The sequence below is a fragment of the Babylonia areolata genome, chromosome 8 (assembly GCF_041734735.1).
Source record: "Babylonia areolata isolate BAREFJ2019XMU chromosome 8, ASM4173473v1, whole genome shotgun sequence".
In the NCBI taxonomy this organism is placed as follows: Eukaryota; Metazoa; Mollusca; class Gastropoda; order Neogastropoda; family Buccinidae; genus Babylonia; species Babylonia areolata.
The window spans coordinates 9,623,082-9,641,715 of NC_134883.1; the positions used below are offsets into that span (position 1 = coordinate 9,623,082).

An 18,634-nucleotide genomic window follows, 5' to 3' on the forward strand; every position below is an offset into this window, starting at 1 on the left:
GGACAAAACAGTCACACCTGTCATACAGCCTCCTAGAAAAGTACCTTTTGCATTGAAAGTTAAAATCAAAGAAGAATTAGACAGAATGGAAAAACTAGGTGTCATTGAAAAACAGGAAGGTCCAACAGATTGGGTTAGTAGCATGGTGGTGGTGGAAAAAACTGACAAAACTTTGAGGATTTGTATGGATCCCAAAGATCTCAATAAAGCTATCAAAAGAGAGCATTTTGCCATGCCAACAGTTGAAGAAGTTACAGCACAATTAGATGGAGCAGAATACTTCACAAAACTAGATGCACAAAGTGGATTCTGGCAAATACCCTTAGATGAGGAAAGCTCAAAGCTGTGCTGTATGCAGACACCATTTGGCAGATACATTTTTAAAAGATTACCAATGGGTCTCGCTAGCTCTAGTGAAGTGTTCCACAAAACAATCAAGCAGCTGTTTAGTGACATTCCAAGAGTTGAAAATTGGGTTGATGACATTCTGATATCAGGACGCACACAACAAGAACATGATGATGTTTTGAAAGCAACTCTTGAGAGAGCAAAAAAGATAAATCTTACCTTGAAGAAAAAGAAGTGTGAATTCTCACGAAAGGAAATCAGATATGTTGGTCATATCATCAACAAAGATGGTATTAAACCAGATCCACAGAAGATTGAGGCCATTACAAACATGCCTTCACCAAAATGCAAAAAAGATCTGCAAAGATATCTTGGGATGATAAATTATCTTGGAAAATTTTTTCCACAGATGGCTGATTACACTGAACCAATGCGCAGACTTTTGCAGAAAAAAGCAGATTGGCAATGGAATCATGAACAAGAGGAAGCATTCCAGAAAACAAAGGAAATGTTGACTAAAGTTCCCATACTTGCTCATTACAATCCAAACAAACCAGTCAAAATCACTACAGATGCATCTTCCATTGGTCTTGGATGTGCACTTCTGCAAAATGAAAAACCTGTTGCATATGCTTCCAGAGCACTTACAGAAACAGAACAAAAGTATGCACAGATAGAAAAGGAAACACTTGCTATTGTCTTTGCATGCGAAAAATTTCATCAGTACATATATGGCAAACAATGCAAGGTTGAAACAGATCACAAACCAATTGAAAGCATTTGGTCAAAGCCACTAAACAGATGTCCACCCAGAATACAGAGACTCATGTTGAGATTGCAAAGATATGATTTAGACATAACATACAGACCTGGAAAAGAAATGTATGTTGCAGACACACTGTCAAGAGCAACAGCAACAGAGTCACAGTATCAAACAAAAAAGTCAGAGGAAGAGGAAATTCTCAGAATACATGTAAACACACTTTTGGAAAATATAAAAGTGAAAGATTACAAACTGGAAGAAATGAGACAAGAAACAAACAAAGATCCTGAATTTGTCATGCTCAAAGAACAAATATACAAAGGATGGCCTGCAAATAAAATAAATATACCAGCAGAAATCAGACAGTACTTTCAGTACAATGAAGAACTAACTGTCATTGATGGTCTAATTTTCAAGGCAAACAGAATCCTAATTCCAAAATCAATGCAGTCAGAAATGCTTGAAAGGATTCATGAGGGCCATTTAGGCATAGAGAAATGTAAAAACAGAGCAAGAAGAAACATGTTTTGGCCAGGCATGAATAAACAAATTGAAAACATTGTCACAACGTGTGCAACATGCATAAAGTACAGAAACAAACAACAAAAAGAACCTTTGCTGAATCATGATATACCAGAAAAGCCATGGCAAAAAGTAGGAACAGATCTGTTCACTTGGGAAGGACATGATTATTTGCTTATTGCAGATTATCATTCAAAATTCATTGAATTTGCACTACTTCCAGACACAAAAAGCAAAACTGTCATTACATACATGAAATCCATATTCAGCAGACAAGGCATACCTGAAGAAGTAGTCTCAGACAATGGTCCACAGTATACAAGTGAGGAGTTTCACATGTTTGCACAAAAATGGGAATTCAAACATGTTACATCTAGTCCCAAATATCCTCAATCAAATGGATTTGCAGAAAGAATGGTACAAACACTAAAAAAAATTGTTCAAAAAGGCTAGGGACAGTGGACAAGATGTGTATCTGGCAGTACTGAACTACAGATCCACACCAATAAACAGTACACTTCCATCGCCAGCAGAGATACTCATGAACAGAACACTCAGAACAAGACTCAGTGTTCCAACAAAGCAACACAAAAGGAAAAAATCAAACAAAGTCAAGAAAGAGTTGAAAGAAAAACAAAAGAAACAAAAAGACTACTATGACAAAGGAGCAAAGGAGTTATCAAAACTCAAACCAGATGATAAAGTCTATGTGAATGACAATGGTTGGATACCAGGAAGAGTTGTAAAAGCAGCAAAAACACCCAGATCATATTATGTTCAAACAGAGAAAAGTACATTGAGAAGAAACAGAAGAGATCTGATAAAGGTAAATGAGAAAATGAGTATGAACCCAGACAACTCCAAACAAAAGACAATGTCGACCACACATGAAAGCACACAAAAGAATAGCTCACAAACAAAACATGACAAATACTATACTCATTTAGAAGAAAGTGATAGTGACAATGATGATGACAGAAACAATCGATTTGTTCCCCAGCAAACAAACAAAACATGTGAAGAAAATTCACCAGAAAAGCAAGACACCAGACACAAAACAACAAAGAGTGGTAGAAATGTGAAAATGCCTGCAAGACTGAATGATTATTTTCTTTAACAAGAAGTGGTGGTAAAAATGTGAGAGTGCCTGACAGTGACAGAATGAATGATTTTTAAAATTTTTATTTGGAGTACAGTATAAATTCTTTGGTTTCTGTTCAAGATCCAAATATTTATTATCATCCGATATTTTACTGTGTTTAAAAAAAAAAAAAAAAAAAAAAAAAGGAAAGCAAAGCAATATCAAATGTTTGTCATTATAAAAATTGCCATTTCAGCAATACCTTATAAAAGAATAATGAATGTTATAATAGTTCAAAATTTATTCATAAGCATAGTAGAAATGTTTATATTAATTTGTTCAAAAGTATAAAAAGAATGGAGATGTGACATTGATGAACATTATACTGAAGAATGGAGATGTGACATTGATGATCATTATATTGAAGAATGGATATGTGACATTGATGAACATTATACTGAAGAATGGAGATGTGAAATTGATGAACATTATACTGAAGAATGGAAATGTGACATTGATGAACATTATACTGAAGAAGGGAGATGTAGATTTAATGAACATTATACTGAAGAAGGGAGATGTGACATTTGAATTACTTCCCTTATGCATGTTATCATTGTTTATCTAAAATATGATTGGTTGGGGACGAGACAGAAGGATGGCAACTTAACGTTCTCTTCAATAAATAGATCTTGTTAATCCACATTTAGTTTCTTATGTGTATATATTGATACAATGAAAGAAACACAACACACACACACACACTTTCACTTACTCGTATGCGTACACAGTAATTCCCCCCCCCCCTCCTCCCACTCGATTTTTTTCCTTCCCTCGTCTAATATCACTTACAGTGAAAAGACGTTAAACTAAAGAACGAACACACTGGCAAACAAGCTGACACACACACACACACACACACACGTACTATATACACTCCTTTTCCCCCCCCCCCCCCCCCCCCCCCCTCCCAACTCTCCCCTCTCCCCTCAGCCCCTCTCTCATCTCTCTATTTCTCTTAGTTTAAATAAATAAATAAATGGGTTTACATCGTGTACTGCAAGCGGAGAGAACCCAAAAGCTGGGAATATGACGCAAAACAAAAAATGTTTCTTTCACTTGGTGACGTAATTCCCTTTGACTCGTTTCTCAGTAACCCAGCGTGTTACTTCTGTGGAATGAGCCTAATGCTTTTGTTTGGGAATATTCAGCACAAATGGAACCATTGTCCTGAAGGATTCTGTTTGATGCTGGTGACCAGCTGAGGTCACGACGGGGTCGTGTTTATCTAACGGGCCCCGGCCCCGGATGTCAACGAGGATTTTTTCTATGGCAGGTTTGTTTCTTTTCAGAATAACACACACACAGAGGCTGCAAAATAATGCGGGCATCGAAAATCTTGGAATGAAATAGTCTACGATCTATTTTTGTTTATCATCGTTAGTTGTTACCATGTTTTCTGTCATGAATTCTTACTCAATGCACAGGCGAATTTTTTTTTTATCATGAAACGACATTATAGCACATTATTCTCACTGCAAAATGTCGGAGATCGAGTCACTGGCCACAAAGAGTAAAATGGGATTTTCAAGAACTGCACGTAGCCCATGCCTATTTCACAGCAAAGTCGATCTTTCTGCTCACCATGCACAGAACCCCATCACCGTTTAAACAACAGTTTCAGTTTCAAGGAGGCGTCAAAACGTGCGGGCTGATCCATATACGCAAACAACTGTGGAGGTAGTAGTAGTAGATGTACTGCTACTACTACTGTGATGATGGCAGTTTCTTCCTATCCGAAGATCACTGGGAAGAAGGTCTAGTCCGGGTGAGGCAAGCCTTCTGGTGGCTGTACAGGCCAATCTTGGACTTGCATTGTCGGGAACAGCTGGCGCACATGAAGGTTGGCTGGTCGCTGGAGGGGTGAACTTGAGATGCTGCCTCCTTTCTCCGCTCGCGTTTTTCCCTGGCTGTCTGCGTCCTTTCCTTTTCAAATTTCCTGACAGCTTTCCTGGTGGAAGTTTTCCAGGCAGATCTATTTGCTGCCAGTGTCTCCCAGCTGTGGTGGTCAATTTCGCTACGTGACATCTGCTGCTTCAGTTGGTCCTTGCAGCGTCTGCGTGGAGCTCCAACGCTGCGTTTACCTTCACGCAGTTCGCCGTAGAAGACGGCCTTTGGCATTCTGGAGTTGTCCATACGCGCTACATGACCTGCCCAGCGCAGCTGTTGAAGCATCAGCATTGACTCGATGCTTGGGAGATCAGCTTTCTCCAGGACTTCGATGTTGGTGGTATAGTCCTGCCAATTGATGCCCATGATGAAGCGTAGGCATCTCTGGTGGAAACGCTCCAGCAGCTTGATGTGTCTCCTGTAGAGGACCCAAGCTTCAGATCCATACAACAGGGTACTGATGACGACTGCCCTGTAGACCTGGATTTTGGTCGAGAGTCTTAGGGAGTGGTTTTGCCAAACACGTTTCTGGAGACGACCAAATGAGCTGCTGGATTTGGACAGACGATGGTCCACATCCTTGGAGATTGTGGCATCGTTGGAGATGATGCTTCCAAGGTAAGTGAAATGTTCCACAGCATTCAGTTGGTGACCGTCAATGTAGATCTTGGGTGGTGCGTAGGTGCCATGAAGGGGTGCCTGGTACATGACTTCGGTCTTCTTCAGACTAATAGTGAGGCCAAAAGCCCAGGCTGCATCAGCAAAGTGGTTGACGACTAACTGCAGAGCTTCCTCGGTATGAGCGAGGAGGGCACAGTCGTCTGCAAACAGCAGCTCCAGGATCAGTTCCTCAGTGGTCTTGGTACGCGCAAGGAGACGACGGAGGTTGAAGATGCTGCCATCAGTTCTGAATCTGATGTAGATGCCTTCAAACAGATCTTCCTTGGCTTCCCTCAGCATCAGGCCAAAGATGATTGCGAAGAGTGTGGGGGCCAGGACGCAGCCTTGCTTGACGCCGTTTCCAATGGGGAACGGCTCTGAAAGTTCGCCTCCACACTTCACTTGGCCACGCTGATCTTCATGGAGTTGCTTGAGGACTGCGAGAAACTTTGGTGGGCATCCGAGCTTTGTCAGGATCTTCCAGAGCCCATCTCGGCTAACCGTATTGAAGGCCTTGGTCAGGTCGACGAAGGCTGCGTAAAGGCTCATGTTTTGCTCCCTGCACTTCTCCTGCAACTGGCGTAGCACAAAAATCATGTCTGTGGTTCCTCTGTTTGCTCGAAACCCGCACTGGCTCTCGGGGAGATTTTCCTCGGCAATGGTGGGAATCAGCCTGTCCAGTAGGACTCTTGCCAGAATCTTTCCTGCAATTGACAGAAGGGTGATGCCTCTGTAGTTGGAGCAGTCAGATTTCTCGCCCTTGTTTTTGTAGAGGGAGACGATCACTGCATCTCTGAGGTCACCTGGCACTACTCCTTTGTCCCAGCACAGAGTGAAGAGGGATGTCAGCTGTTCAACGACAATGTCGCCTCCTGCAACGTACACTTCCGCTGGGAGCCCATCGATGCCAGGGGCTTTGCCACCTTTGAGCTTCTTGATGGCGGACTTCACTTCTTCGAATAGCGGGGGGTTGTCCAGGTCATGCTTGACTGTCAGTTGAGGTATCTTCTCAATTGAAGAGTCCTGAACTGTACGTTGGTCTCCGAAGAGGTCTTGGTAGTGCTCTGTCCAGTGATGCAAAATGGAGTCTCGATCTGTCAAGAGTGTAGTACCATCTGATGAGCGCAGAGGGGCCTGCACTTGCAGTGACGGGCCATATGCTGCTCGCAAGGCTTCGTAAAAGGCTTTTGTGTTGCCCAAGTCAGCATATAACTGAGTCTTCTCAGCCAGTTTAAGCCACCAGTTGTTCTGAATCTCCCTGAGTTTAGTTTGTAGAGTGCTGCAAACTGTTCTGTGGGCTGCCTTGGCTGTATTCTCATCTTTACTGGCAAGGAGTCTGGCATGCGAAGCACGCTTTTCTTGTATGAGATTCTGGATTTCCACATCATTCTCGTCAAACCAGTCTCTGTTTTTCCTGGTGGAGAAGCCAGCAACGTCCGCAGCTGAATTTTGAAGGGCAGTCTTTAAGCGCTACCACTGCTCCTCTGGATCTGGCTCCTGGCTTGATGAGACCTCAGCTTTTAGCCTGTCTTCGAGCTCCTTCCTGAACTCCTCTTCCTTGACCAGTAGTTGCTGGACGTTTAACTTCTTAGTCGGAGGTCCTCTCCTTCTGATTGCTGGTCTGACTGTGAGCCTGACCTTGGCACAAACAAGCCTGTGATCTGTGTAGCAGTCGGCGCTTGGCCTGACTCTGGTGTGCAGAACATCCTTAATATCCATCTGGCGTACCAGGACGTAGTCCAAAAGATGCCAATGTTTGGAACGTGGATGTTTCCAGGTCGTCTTGTATCTGGCCTTCTGTTGAAACAGTGTGTTGGTGACTGACAGGCTGTGCTTGGTGCAGAACTCTAGAAGCAAGCCGTTGATCAGATTTGTTCTAACATTGCCAGATTCAGGATAACCTTGTTGCAGTCGAAGTTTCATCAGTCAGTACACTGAAAGCGGTCTGAACCCAGAGACCCTGCATGTGCCGCTGGTATTCAGCTGTACTTGCGCTTGTTCTGATTCAACATTATATTCAAGACACTGACAGCCTACGTATGTGTTTAATTAATCAGGGAGATCCGGCTGAGTAATATCTAATAAATACAGGCGAGCTTTCCATTTCAGTCAAATGGACCTTCGCCACTTCCCTTCAAAGACTGCTACCATACAATTTGCAGACACTGACATCCTTGAATGACATCACTACAGGCATTGAAGTGCAAAGGAAGCTGAACCTTAGGTCACCCCGAAGACAGGAATCACGGAAGGGTTCGGAATCATAACATGTTGGGTTTGTGTGTGTGTGTGTGTGTGTGTGTGTGTGTGTGTGTGTGTGTGTGTTATTTTTTGTTTTCAATGGCGATGGATGTGAGGATGTCCTCCCATCTGAACCCTCAACACTTGGATAAGATCCTGTCAGACCTGAAAAGCCATGGACTAATGGTCATATTGAAGCATGTGTGGAGGACTCAAACCCCAAATCTTCCGATAGAGACTCACCACCTATGTACTTCTCTAAAGCAGTTTGTTTTATTTTTTTTATGTTTATTCATTTATCCGTTCATTTATCCTACGTACAACCATCCTTTATCCTGTCATTTTCACCCACCACATTATACATTTAGTTTCCTTACTAAGCTGTAAGTATGAAAAAAAAAGTCTTTGTTGTAGAATCTCTGATTGACAATGTTTTCCGTGATGTGTGTTGGAACAGCCATGCCAAGTGAACAACTGAAGTTCACGTATTTCGACCTCCGGGCCAGAGGAGAGCCTGTGCGCATGGTTCTGGAAGTAGCTGGGGTGCCGTATGAAGACATCAGACTGCCTTACGAAACATGGCATCAACAAAAAATCTGTAAATAATAGGATTATGACGGTGATGGTGGTGATGATGAGGAAGAGGAGGGGAAGGAGGATTATAGACTCTTCTGCTCCCGTTCGCACGCACACATAACCCCTCCTCCCACTCACACACACACACACACACACACACACACACACACACACACACACAGAGAGCAGAAGCATACCAAATCCAAAACTGGCATTTGTTGATACTAGAAGAATGTTGATCGGAGCATGTGTGCGTGTATGCATGCCTACACTGTGGAAGCAACGGCATATTGGAACGTGCGGATGTGCATATGTATCTCTTTGTATATACGTGTGTGGGGGTGGGGGATAAGGGCGTATGTGTGTGTGCTTGTACAAGTAAGTGTGCCTCTGTATGTGTGTGTGCATGTGTGTGTGTGTGTGTGCCGTGGAAGCTGCGATACGTAGCCTAGAAACGAGTGTGTGGAGGGGGGTAGAGGAGGTGCAGGGTAATGTGTGTGTGTGTGTTGGGGCTCATGTACGTTTATGTGTATTTGACTGTGCTTTCATATCTGTGAAACTGCGTGTTTGGTGCATATCTGTTATGCATATGTGTGTGAATGTGTGTCTGCTCTTTTTTTCTTTTCTTTTTTTAATTTTTTTAAAAATTTATCCTTTTTTTTTCTCAAGGTCTGACAAAGCGCGTTGGGTTACGCTGCTGGTCAGGCATCTGCTTGGCAGATGTGGTGTAGCATATATGGATTGGTCCGAACGCAGTGACGCCTCCTTGAGCTACTGAAACTGAAACTGATCGGAGCCTTCCAAACTTAGCAGTTCTTGATATTTGAAAAATTCTAGATCTATGTGCTAAATGTTATCGTACACCTTCTGTGTATTTGTGTAAGTTTTCATGCAGTTTCGGTCGTGTTGTTTCCTAAAATTATACGGCCTCGAAATATCTTCCCAGCTGATTATATTTTCTTACATTCATAACTTAGCTCTAAATTTGCACCGAACCGATCTGATTATTCTCTGACGTTGCTAACACTTTGGCCCGCGCGTGTGCGTGTGTGTGTGTGTGTGTGTGTGTGTGTGTGGCGGAAGGTTTTGCCTCATTTTGTTCAAAATTTAATATGCATAGTTTCATAAGAGCAGAATCACTGATTGCTTTAGTCAAACTTAGTCATTTTAATTTTTGCAGGGCACAAGCCTTTCCACCATTTACCTTACATGGAGTACAAAGGCAAGAAGTATGGAGGTAGTATTGCTATCGCCACTTTTCTCGCCAGAGAATATGGTGGGTGTTCTTTATTTCTGTCTAACCTTTTTCAAGACTATCTGTTTATATCATACCGACAAGTTGGCGATGCTTGTAACGTTCGTAACAGTTCTGAATATTTCACTTAAACGATTGAACATTGGTTTAACAAGGACAGTGATTTTTAAAAGGCCTTTTATAATCTGGTGAGAGAGATGGGGATGATGCAGGGGGCATACCATACCATGCCCGAACCATACCGTTCCATAGCATACCATACTTCGGCATCAGTACCATACCATACCATACCATACCGTACCACGGCATACCGTGCATACCATACCGCAAATATGAAAATAAACAGATCGTTTTGAAATGAACTAAATACTGTGCAGTATGAGGTAATAAAATATCTTAATTTGAAAAGCAGTATGAATTAACTCGATTCGTGTAGGGTGCGTGAAAGTTTCCACACATAGGTTGTGTGCCCATAGTGCCATCCACACACACACACACACACAACACGCACGTACATACATTGCCCCTAATTTAGAGAGTAAAAAAAAAAAGGGGGGGGGGGGGATTGGGATTGTGCAGTCCATACACCGAGAAAGACACAGGCAGGCAAACAGCGACTGGCAGGAAGAGGGGGGGAAATCTTTGTTGTGTGAGGATTGTGGTTTCCAGATTTCAGTAGATCAAAGATATTTAATGCACTTTGGTCAAAGTCTGTCATGGTCTAAGCCTTCGAAGTTCATTGAGTAAAAACAGATAAATAAATAAAATATCAAATATTTAAAAAGTATTTTTCAACAACCTTTTTCTTTGTTCTGTTTTGCTGTGCATTAAGGGGGCCGCGATGCGATGGGAATGGGAGTGTCAGAGGAAGAAGAACGCTGAAATGGGAAAGAGAGGATTGATAATGGCCTGAGGGTACACAGAAGTCTCTGAATATGATGTCTGCAGGTCTGTATGGCAAAAGCAACCTCGACGCGCTGCGCATAAACGAGGTGGTGGAAACTTGCGCCGACTTCATTACTGACATCTACGAACACACATTCTGCGTGACTGACGATAGCCAGGTTGATTTCTTTTCCTCCGTCTCATGTGTGTGTGTGTGTGTGTGTGTGTGTGTGTGTGTGTGTGTGCGCGCGCGCGCGCGTGCGTGGTGTCACGGTGTGTGCATGTGTCTATTATGTATCAATATATATATACATACACACACACACACACACACGTGTGTGCGTGCGTGCGTGCGTGGTCTGTGTGTGCATGTGTCTATTATGTATCAATATATATATATATACATACATACATACATACATACACACACACACACACACCGGCCACCCCCCCACCTCGTCCCCGTGTGTGTGAGCGCATACGTACATATATGTGTGTGTGTATGTAGTTGGATGTGTATGTGTATCCTGATCCTTTTCCCCGCACCCCCACTCTCCTCCCCTCTCCCCATTTCATTTTCCCCCGCGTGTGTGTGTGTGGTAAGGGGGGAGGTATCGGGGCAGTACAATATAAGGCAGGGTTGAAATCACTTCAAAAATGAAAATGCCTGAGGCTGAAATGGACACTGAAGCAATAAAAATTCTTATGCTGTTTTAATTTTCCGGCGCGATATCTCAATGTTAGCTTTTGCCTCAAATCAAATCATGGTGCTTAGAGCCTCACCGACCACAAAGGCCACCTCAGTGCTATCGCCACGTTAGCATCTGCTTCAAGTCAAGGGTAAAAATGTACAATAAAAACTAGTCACCGCTTCAAGCTTTCCACTCAAAGTTTAAAAACCTTCCAGAATCTAAAACCTTCAAATCTGATTTAAAATGTTCACTTCTTTCAAGAAGTCCATCAGCGTCCACGGAGGGACATCACGAAACAAAGTTTTCAATCTGCTGTGTAATGTCTTTGTCTGACGTCATGCAGATCCCAGCAGTCAAGGAGCACGTGTTTCACGGTGAGAGGTTTGTGAAAACAAATAAGAATGAGTAAGAAAAGTGTGCCCCGTGCGCAGTCTTGCACAGCACAGACTCCTCTGAAGTTTGATTCTTTACAGCTGATGAGAGGGTCTTAGCTTTTGCCTTGGCTCCCAGTGGTCAAGACATCATTATACACACACACACACACACACACACACAAAGAGTAAAACAAAAGAAAAAATGAAATAATTCGGGATACCGATCCGGAGCACTAACTAAAATCGGGTAGATTGGTCCTTGCGAAATCCTGCTGACAATTGTGAATTCAGGCTGTGATAATGCTGACTGATTGACTTATCCCATGATATGGTTTTGAGTCAGTGACCTGGTGACTGTTGTGATTTACATGCTGCTGAATAATTGGTTGGTTGATCGATCCCGGAATCAATTTTTGATTTATCTGCTGACTGAGTGATCAAATGACTGTCATGATTGACATCATGCTGATTGAATGGTTGCTTGATCCCGGCAATTGATTATTTGATTGATCTGTTGACAAAGTAAGTGATCGAGTGAACGTTTGTGATTGACATTATACTGATTGATTGGTCGGTTCATTGACCAGTTTTGGCCTTCCAGCATGACCTTGTACAAATTCAGCAACAGCGATAGACTCACGATTCATGCATTCATTAATATGTGCCGTTCTAGCGTGCCCGTTTGCGAGAGGTGCTGCTGAAAGATGTGATACCCATGTACGAGAACTACCTGATCAGACTGCTGCAGGAGAATGGCTCCTGCGGCCATTTTGTGGGCAATGAGGTAACGTAGTACATATCTTTTCGTGTACCATGTAGAGGTGGAAGCTTTCTTGTGTTCTGTGAGACCAAGAAGATAATAATAACAGAAAGTGTCTGTGTGCACGAGGAAATTATCGGTAGCAACACTTGTCTTTGTGTCAGTGAAAGTAACTGCATTACTAAGTATTATTTGTGCGCCGTAAAGGGTAATAACGAGTGTCTGTCAGTGTATAAACAGATGTAATAATTACTGTCACAAATACCAGTGTGTTTGTCATTGCAACAAACATTAATTCGACCCGAAAATGTTACTGTACTGTTTCCGTGTGCAAGCAGTGGAAATAGCAAATGTCTGTGTAGTGTCAGTATAGAGGTAACGGCTTATGTTTGTGTGCCAGCAGAGCTAAGAGCAAATAGGTATACCTGTGTGCAAAAGGAAATATACAATAGAACGTGTTTGTGAACCAATGAGGGCAACAACATTAAGTATCTGTGTCCTGGTGGAGGTGGAAGCAAGTATCTTCATTCCTATAAAAGTAAACCTGCGAGTGTCATGTTGCCAGTAGTGAAGACAATATGTGCCTGTGCCAGAAGGTGTATAAAGCTGTGTGTGTTGGCCTTTTTTGACAGCTGACCTTGGCAGACCTGTACACGTACAACATCCTGGACGCTGTTCTGGTGGAGGACAAGGAGGCGGTCAAGTCTTGGCACAAAGATCTGCGGAAGCTCCGTAAAACGGTGGAGTCCCACCCGAAGATTCACCGCTACATCCAGTCCAGACCCGCTGTCAAGTTCTGATCGACGTACAAAGTGACTGCTACATGGTGAGGTGTTTGTTTGTTTGTTGTTGTTGTTGTTGTTTTTACAATGGCAAGTAGAAGAAGTTTTGGACTTAATCGTGGCGTACCTCTGTGAGTATGTCCATGTGTATAATATTATGTGTGTGTGTGTATATGAGTGTGTGTGTGTTTGTGTGTGTGTGTGTGTGTAATCCAAGTGTTTGTGTATGTGTGCGTGCATGTGTGTTTGTGAAAGAGAGAGAAGAGAGTGAGAGAGAAGAAGAAGAATTTCACTAACAGCACGTTGTTTCTGTTTTAATTTTTTTCAGATTGAAAACTCCAATCACCGTACGGCAATGCTGGCCGCCATACGCCCATGACTACCACAGCTACCGACTATTATTTGTCCATAGACGTTTTTTGCTTTTCTGAATTTAAAAAAAAAGAATGGTGTAATACCTCAACACTACTTTCCTGTCTCAGCAAGGAAGTGCATTCCTGTGTATTTGTGTGCTTGCGTGCAGGTGCTTGAATGCATAACACGCTCTAAAAAGATCAAAGAATTTACATTGATAGTTGCAAGTGCAACAGACAGGCTAAAGCGTGATTTTTTTTCCCCTCTGCAAGATAAGGTTTTGTCTGTGCTTCTGAATCTATGTCTGTGTCTACATCTGAGTCTCGATCTTTTGGCTTATGTGACTACGTCCTGCTGGTTTTTCGTTTGTTTTGTTATTGTTTTTTTTTTCCTTTGTTGTTGTTGCTGCGCGAAAGAATTAAGACTCATTAAGTTAAAAGCGCATGTTAACATGGACAAAATGATTATACAGAAAAAGCCATGACACAGGAAAACCAAACAGTCCTTAAGTTCAAACACGTGTTAACAAGAAACACCACGACCCTCCGGGCGTGCTTTGCTCTGTCGTCATGACGGCGATCATTCACTGAATCAGGCATGCAGACAAACAAACGCTAAACATTCTGCTCGGAGTAAAGCACTCTGACAATGCGGATCAGAGAACAGGTGACATGCGATATGATGTTAACAGGGATTCCCGGTGTACAGCTGTGTGTTCCGGCCGGATCCTGCAGCCAACGCCGTCGTAATGAGATCGATGGAACATAAACTGATCGTTTTCAACCTCTGTAGGCTACTCGACCACTTCCCTAACCCATCTACTCCCCTGCAGCCAATACCCCCCCCCCCCACCCCCACCAACCCAAGCACCCACACCCTTCCTCAACTTCTCTTTTTGAAGTGCAGGAGTGTTTCGTGCTGCGTTGTACCCTCGGCCATCTGGAAAGTCTGCCATGGTCTCTCTCTTGATGATTGTTGTCCTCTTCTCTGTCTCTCTCTCTCTCTCTCTGTTATTTGTACATGTCTTTGTCCTATTCATATATGCTATTGATGTATTGAATTATGTGATGTACGTGCTTACATTTTGTTCTTGTTGGAGGGAGGCTGGGAGGGGGGGGCAGGGGATTTGTTGTTGTTGAAGAATTTGCTTTTGTGCATGCATTTTTCGTTCGTTCTCTTGTTTATCATTCTCATCTTGTCTTTTTTTTTTTCTTGAATTCCATTCTGTCATCACTTTGTTCGAGTTTCGTTTGGTTGTTTGCTTACTCAGGAGTACGTGTGCTATGGACTCTGGGGAAAAAACTCCACAGATGCGTCTTGGTAGTGTTGCTCAAATTTTCTGACCAACACTGACATTAATTTTTGTCTGTATCTCTCGAGCCAAGTTGACGCCGGAATGTATCATGAAAGGAAGCTTTGTCACGAATTATAATGTCACAAAGTTAAAACGGACTTCCATAATAGAATAGAATAGAATACAATATGTCTTTATTACCAAGTGTACCGGGGTCACAAGGAATATTGGGGGACGGGGGAGGGGGGGGGGGAATAGTACATAACAAGGTACGAACATTAATCGAAAATCATACACACAGATACAGTAGAAATTAGGACACATACAAGTGCATATCAATATAAACACTTGTGCATACTCAAACATGCACGCACTGCACACATACACACACGCGCGCGCGCGCGCGTTTGAACAGAAGCCGCATATTACATGTGGATGGGGCTGATGACTAGATCTTCAGGTAGATAGTTGTTGATTGCACAATTCTATTTATCATACTGGATTGTTCGAGAGACAATGCATTGGCTGCTTTGGGGGAAAAGCTATTAGCTGTTGGTTTTCGTCATACTTCTGTACCGTCGACCAGAGGGGAGAGCATCTTGAAAATCCCAAAAGCTGGATGTGATTCGTCCTGGCTGATTGAATTTGCTTTTTTTAGTAGCCGCTTATAATATATGTCTTCTAGAGAAGGTAGATCAGATTTAATGAAATATAAAATAAATTCTTTGGTTTTTGATACACTGAGTTCTAAGTTGTTTTGATCACACCAGCTGACAAGTTCCAGTACTTCTTCCCTATATTTTGACTCATCACTGTTTGTAATCTGCCTTTCTAGAGTAGTATCAGCAGCAGCAGCAACGTCCTCTTTTTCGTACATCATCAGTACAGAAAAAAAAATGTCCCAGTGGCCTTTCATGCCGTGCTCTCACGAACAGCTCAGTGTCGACCATCTCCTCTTCCATGCTTGAACATCTCCTCTTCCATGCTTGAACAACGCATAAAATAAGAAAGCACTCCAAACCATCCGCCCGACTTCAATCAATATCAATCAATCAATAAAACAATTATTCTCTTGGCTGAAATAATTTACCAATAACTTTATTGTCTGAAATACACAGAGCACACACAGAAGCAAATAAAGACTGGTCGAAATCTGACACGACATTTCATATTACAGTTAAATCACATTTAAAAAATAGACAAAAAATAGATGAATAAACGACATGAAAAACAACATGCGATGATCACTGGCAGAAATTTCATTATACATGATTAAATAACTTACGTAAAAAAAAATTGATAAATTACATGCAGTAGTCACTGACAGTCTTTAGAAAATTAAATCACATAAAAAAAAAATCTAAATGCAATGATGACTGGCGCAGCTTTCAATGTAAATGATAAAATTAACTTAAAAAAAAAAAACATGAAAAAACTAGATCACTGGTAGAGAAAGACTGGCCAGGGGAAGGAACGACATCGAACAATCATCATCTTCAGCACGACTTTGATTGTCAAAGTATCGAAAAAGAGCGGAGATAGTGGTATTATTATGAAGGTGTGCGGGTTGTTGGGTTGCTAGTGTGTGTGTGTGTGTGCGTATGTGTGTGCGCGCGCGTGAATAAACAATCTAATATGTATCTTTGAATACATTTCATACTTTCGTGTGTGAAATCAATTTTCTTCATTTTTGTAAGTAATTGCGTGTCTGTTTAATGTTTATTGTAAAGCGCTTTAAGAAGAAAACGCTCAACAAATTTCCATAATTGTTATTATTATCATTATCAATTTATTTATCATCTTTATTAGCATTATTATTATTTCAATATCTACAGCTAAGCAATGAAAAATCATAATGGCGGTTAACAAATGCAGGTAAATATCTCTTCTATCAATAAATGGCTTCACATAGATTCAGCTAAAAGAGAAAAGAAAAAGAGTTGGAATATCAACTTTTCAAATACGACAGCTACTGTGGGGTGTGTTTCGGTTATCCCAAAGGGGGAAAGCCATTTGTTGATGTATTGTAAGGTATCATAATTATCATATTGCCACAACAGATTTCTCTGTGCAGAATTCTGGCTGCTCTCCCCAGGGACAGCGGGTCGTTACAGTGCAGCACTACCATTTCTTCCTGTTTGCAAGTGTATTTGTTTTACTACCAGAGTGTATTTTTCCACAGAAATGTGTCAGGATTTTGTTGTCGTGGATTTTTTTTTTTTTTTTAACGTGCGCTTAGCTCATGCTACACACGGAACCTGACGTTATCGTCCCATCAAACTAACTCTCGTCCAGACCACCACTCAAAGTCAAGTGAATGGGGAGAAAATAGGTATACTGCCCAGAGTGACATTCCCGCCGGTGCGCTTACTGAGATTCTCTCGCTTCCTGGGCGGATGAGACCACCACACCAACATGCCTGGTATGTCTGGAACTTGGGTCTCCAGTTGACTCGTCAGATACCCTGACTATGGCAGTGAACTATCCCCCACGGGGGGGAAGCTCCTGAACGAACGGACGTAAAGGAAACCGGTCGACAATATCAGCCTCGGAGTGTTAAGAAAGACGAGTCACTTGATTTTATTACAATGTCAACTGCCCAGCTGCTGGTACATGACCCTCCCATCCCCCGCATCCTCCCCCCCCCCCCCCCCCCCCCCCCCCCCCCCCCCCCCCCCCCGACTCCCTCCCCGACCCCCACCCCCATCCCCCGAAAATGGACTGTGGCTGCCTACGCGACGGGCTAAAAACAGTCGCACACGTAAACGGAGTGAGCATGGGAACCTCAGCTGACGAACGCTCAAAAAGGTTTTACGTGCACGGAACAAAATCGTCTGCACTGGAATTGTAGCTTTGTTGCATCGCTTCTCTGTCGCATGTACAAAGGTTAAATAATACCCATTTTCAAAATATTATTATCTGCTCTCCAATATGAATAAATAAAGCTCAAATTTTCTGCATGTAGACAAGGGAATGGAAAAAAAAGGTATTTGAAAAAAAAAAAAAAGACAACGGACCCCCGAAAAGCACACACACTAACACACACACGCGTGCGCGCGCGCGCGCGAGGGGTGCTGGTTGTCAACCTTCATTTAAATAAACATAATATGCACGGGGCCAAACTCGTGAAAATCACGAATTTAATCAACTCGAATCATTCGACACTTATCGACATTTCATTGTTTTAAAGGGCAGGCAAGTGTTAGGATTGGTCCATCAATATTCCAACCTTTTCCTGACTTTACCACGGATTTCTTACTTGGATTTCACACACACACACACACACACACACACACACACACACATACCTCCAAACCTTTGTCGAACACGTCACACAGACACCAATACATACGATGGCAGATGAAGAGCCAGAGATATGCAGAGCAAATATATTCCAATACTTTATTTCTTTCATTCGCAAGTCATCCGTTCAAAGATTTTCTTGAAATAACTAGATTTCACCAACCACACATTCCTGTATGGGGGGGAAAACAGATTATAGGCCTGGAAAACCAAAAGTACACATCACAAACACATGCATAATGCATATTGATGGTGACGAATCCTAGATTGTATGCCAAGGTGATCTGTTTCTTCGGATGAACATGATGTGCAAAGTGATAAGGCCTTTGCACAAAGGATTCTGCAAATAAAGTTATACGGCCTCCTTTCAATATCATGTTCTCGCAAACTGTCGATAAGATCCATATTCTCATTTCTATCCAAGAACATGATCTGCCCCTGTGTTGACATAGCCATTGGCACTTTCTGGTTGGTATCATCACAACAAATTGTATTGACGTCTTATGTGTTTGTTGCGGACGATGGAGATGGATAAGCATAAGGTTGTGTTCTGTCGCGCTGTCGTTATAATTGATTTTATTGAGAAGGAAGTGGCTCATCTCGTACCAAATGCCAAAAAAAGAATTCGTAAGTGAACAGGCTAGCCGTAACCAAGGACGCTGCTTTAACTCTCTCCATACGAACGGCGAAAGAGACGACGTTAACAGCGTTTCACCCCAGTTACCATCATCAAAATATTGCAAGCGGAAGGCTCTTATACTGAAGAGGTGAATGTTGACAAAGAATACCACAAT

General features: G+C 42.4%; 1 protein-coding gene across 1 annotated transcript; it reads left to right on the top strand.

Annotated features, from left to right (window-relative positions):
* Positions 1-8,024: 8,024 nt before the first annotated feature.
* Positions 8,025-12,907, top strand: LOC143284965 (S-crystallin SL11-like). The gene is made up of 5 exons (XM_076592127.1): positions 8,025-8,163; positions 9,322-9,378; positions 10,345-10,460; positions 12,021-12,131; positions 12,740-12,907. Exons 1-5 carry the CDS (start codon positions 8,025-8,027, stop codon positions 12,905-12,907), a joined length of 591 nt encoding a protein of 196 aa, XP_076448242.1.
* The last annotated feature ends 5,727 nt before the right edge of the window (positions 12,908-18,634 follow it).

Bases quoted from the DNA above. Each gene is read 5' to 3' on its own strand.
- LOC143284965 (XM_076592127.1), top strand. From the start codon at position 8,025: ATGCCAAGTGAACAACTGAAGTTCACGTATTTCGACCTCCGGGCCAGA. The intron at 8,164-9,321 runs GTAAATAATAGG...TAATTTTTGCAG, and splicing joins ATGGCATCAACAAAAAATCT to GGCACAAGCCTTTCCACCAT. The intron at 10,461-12,020 runs GTTGATTTCTTT...GTGCCGTTCTAG, and splicing joins GCGTGACTGACGATAGCCAG to CGTGCCCGTTTGCGAGAGGT.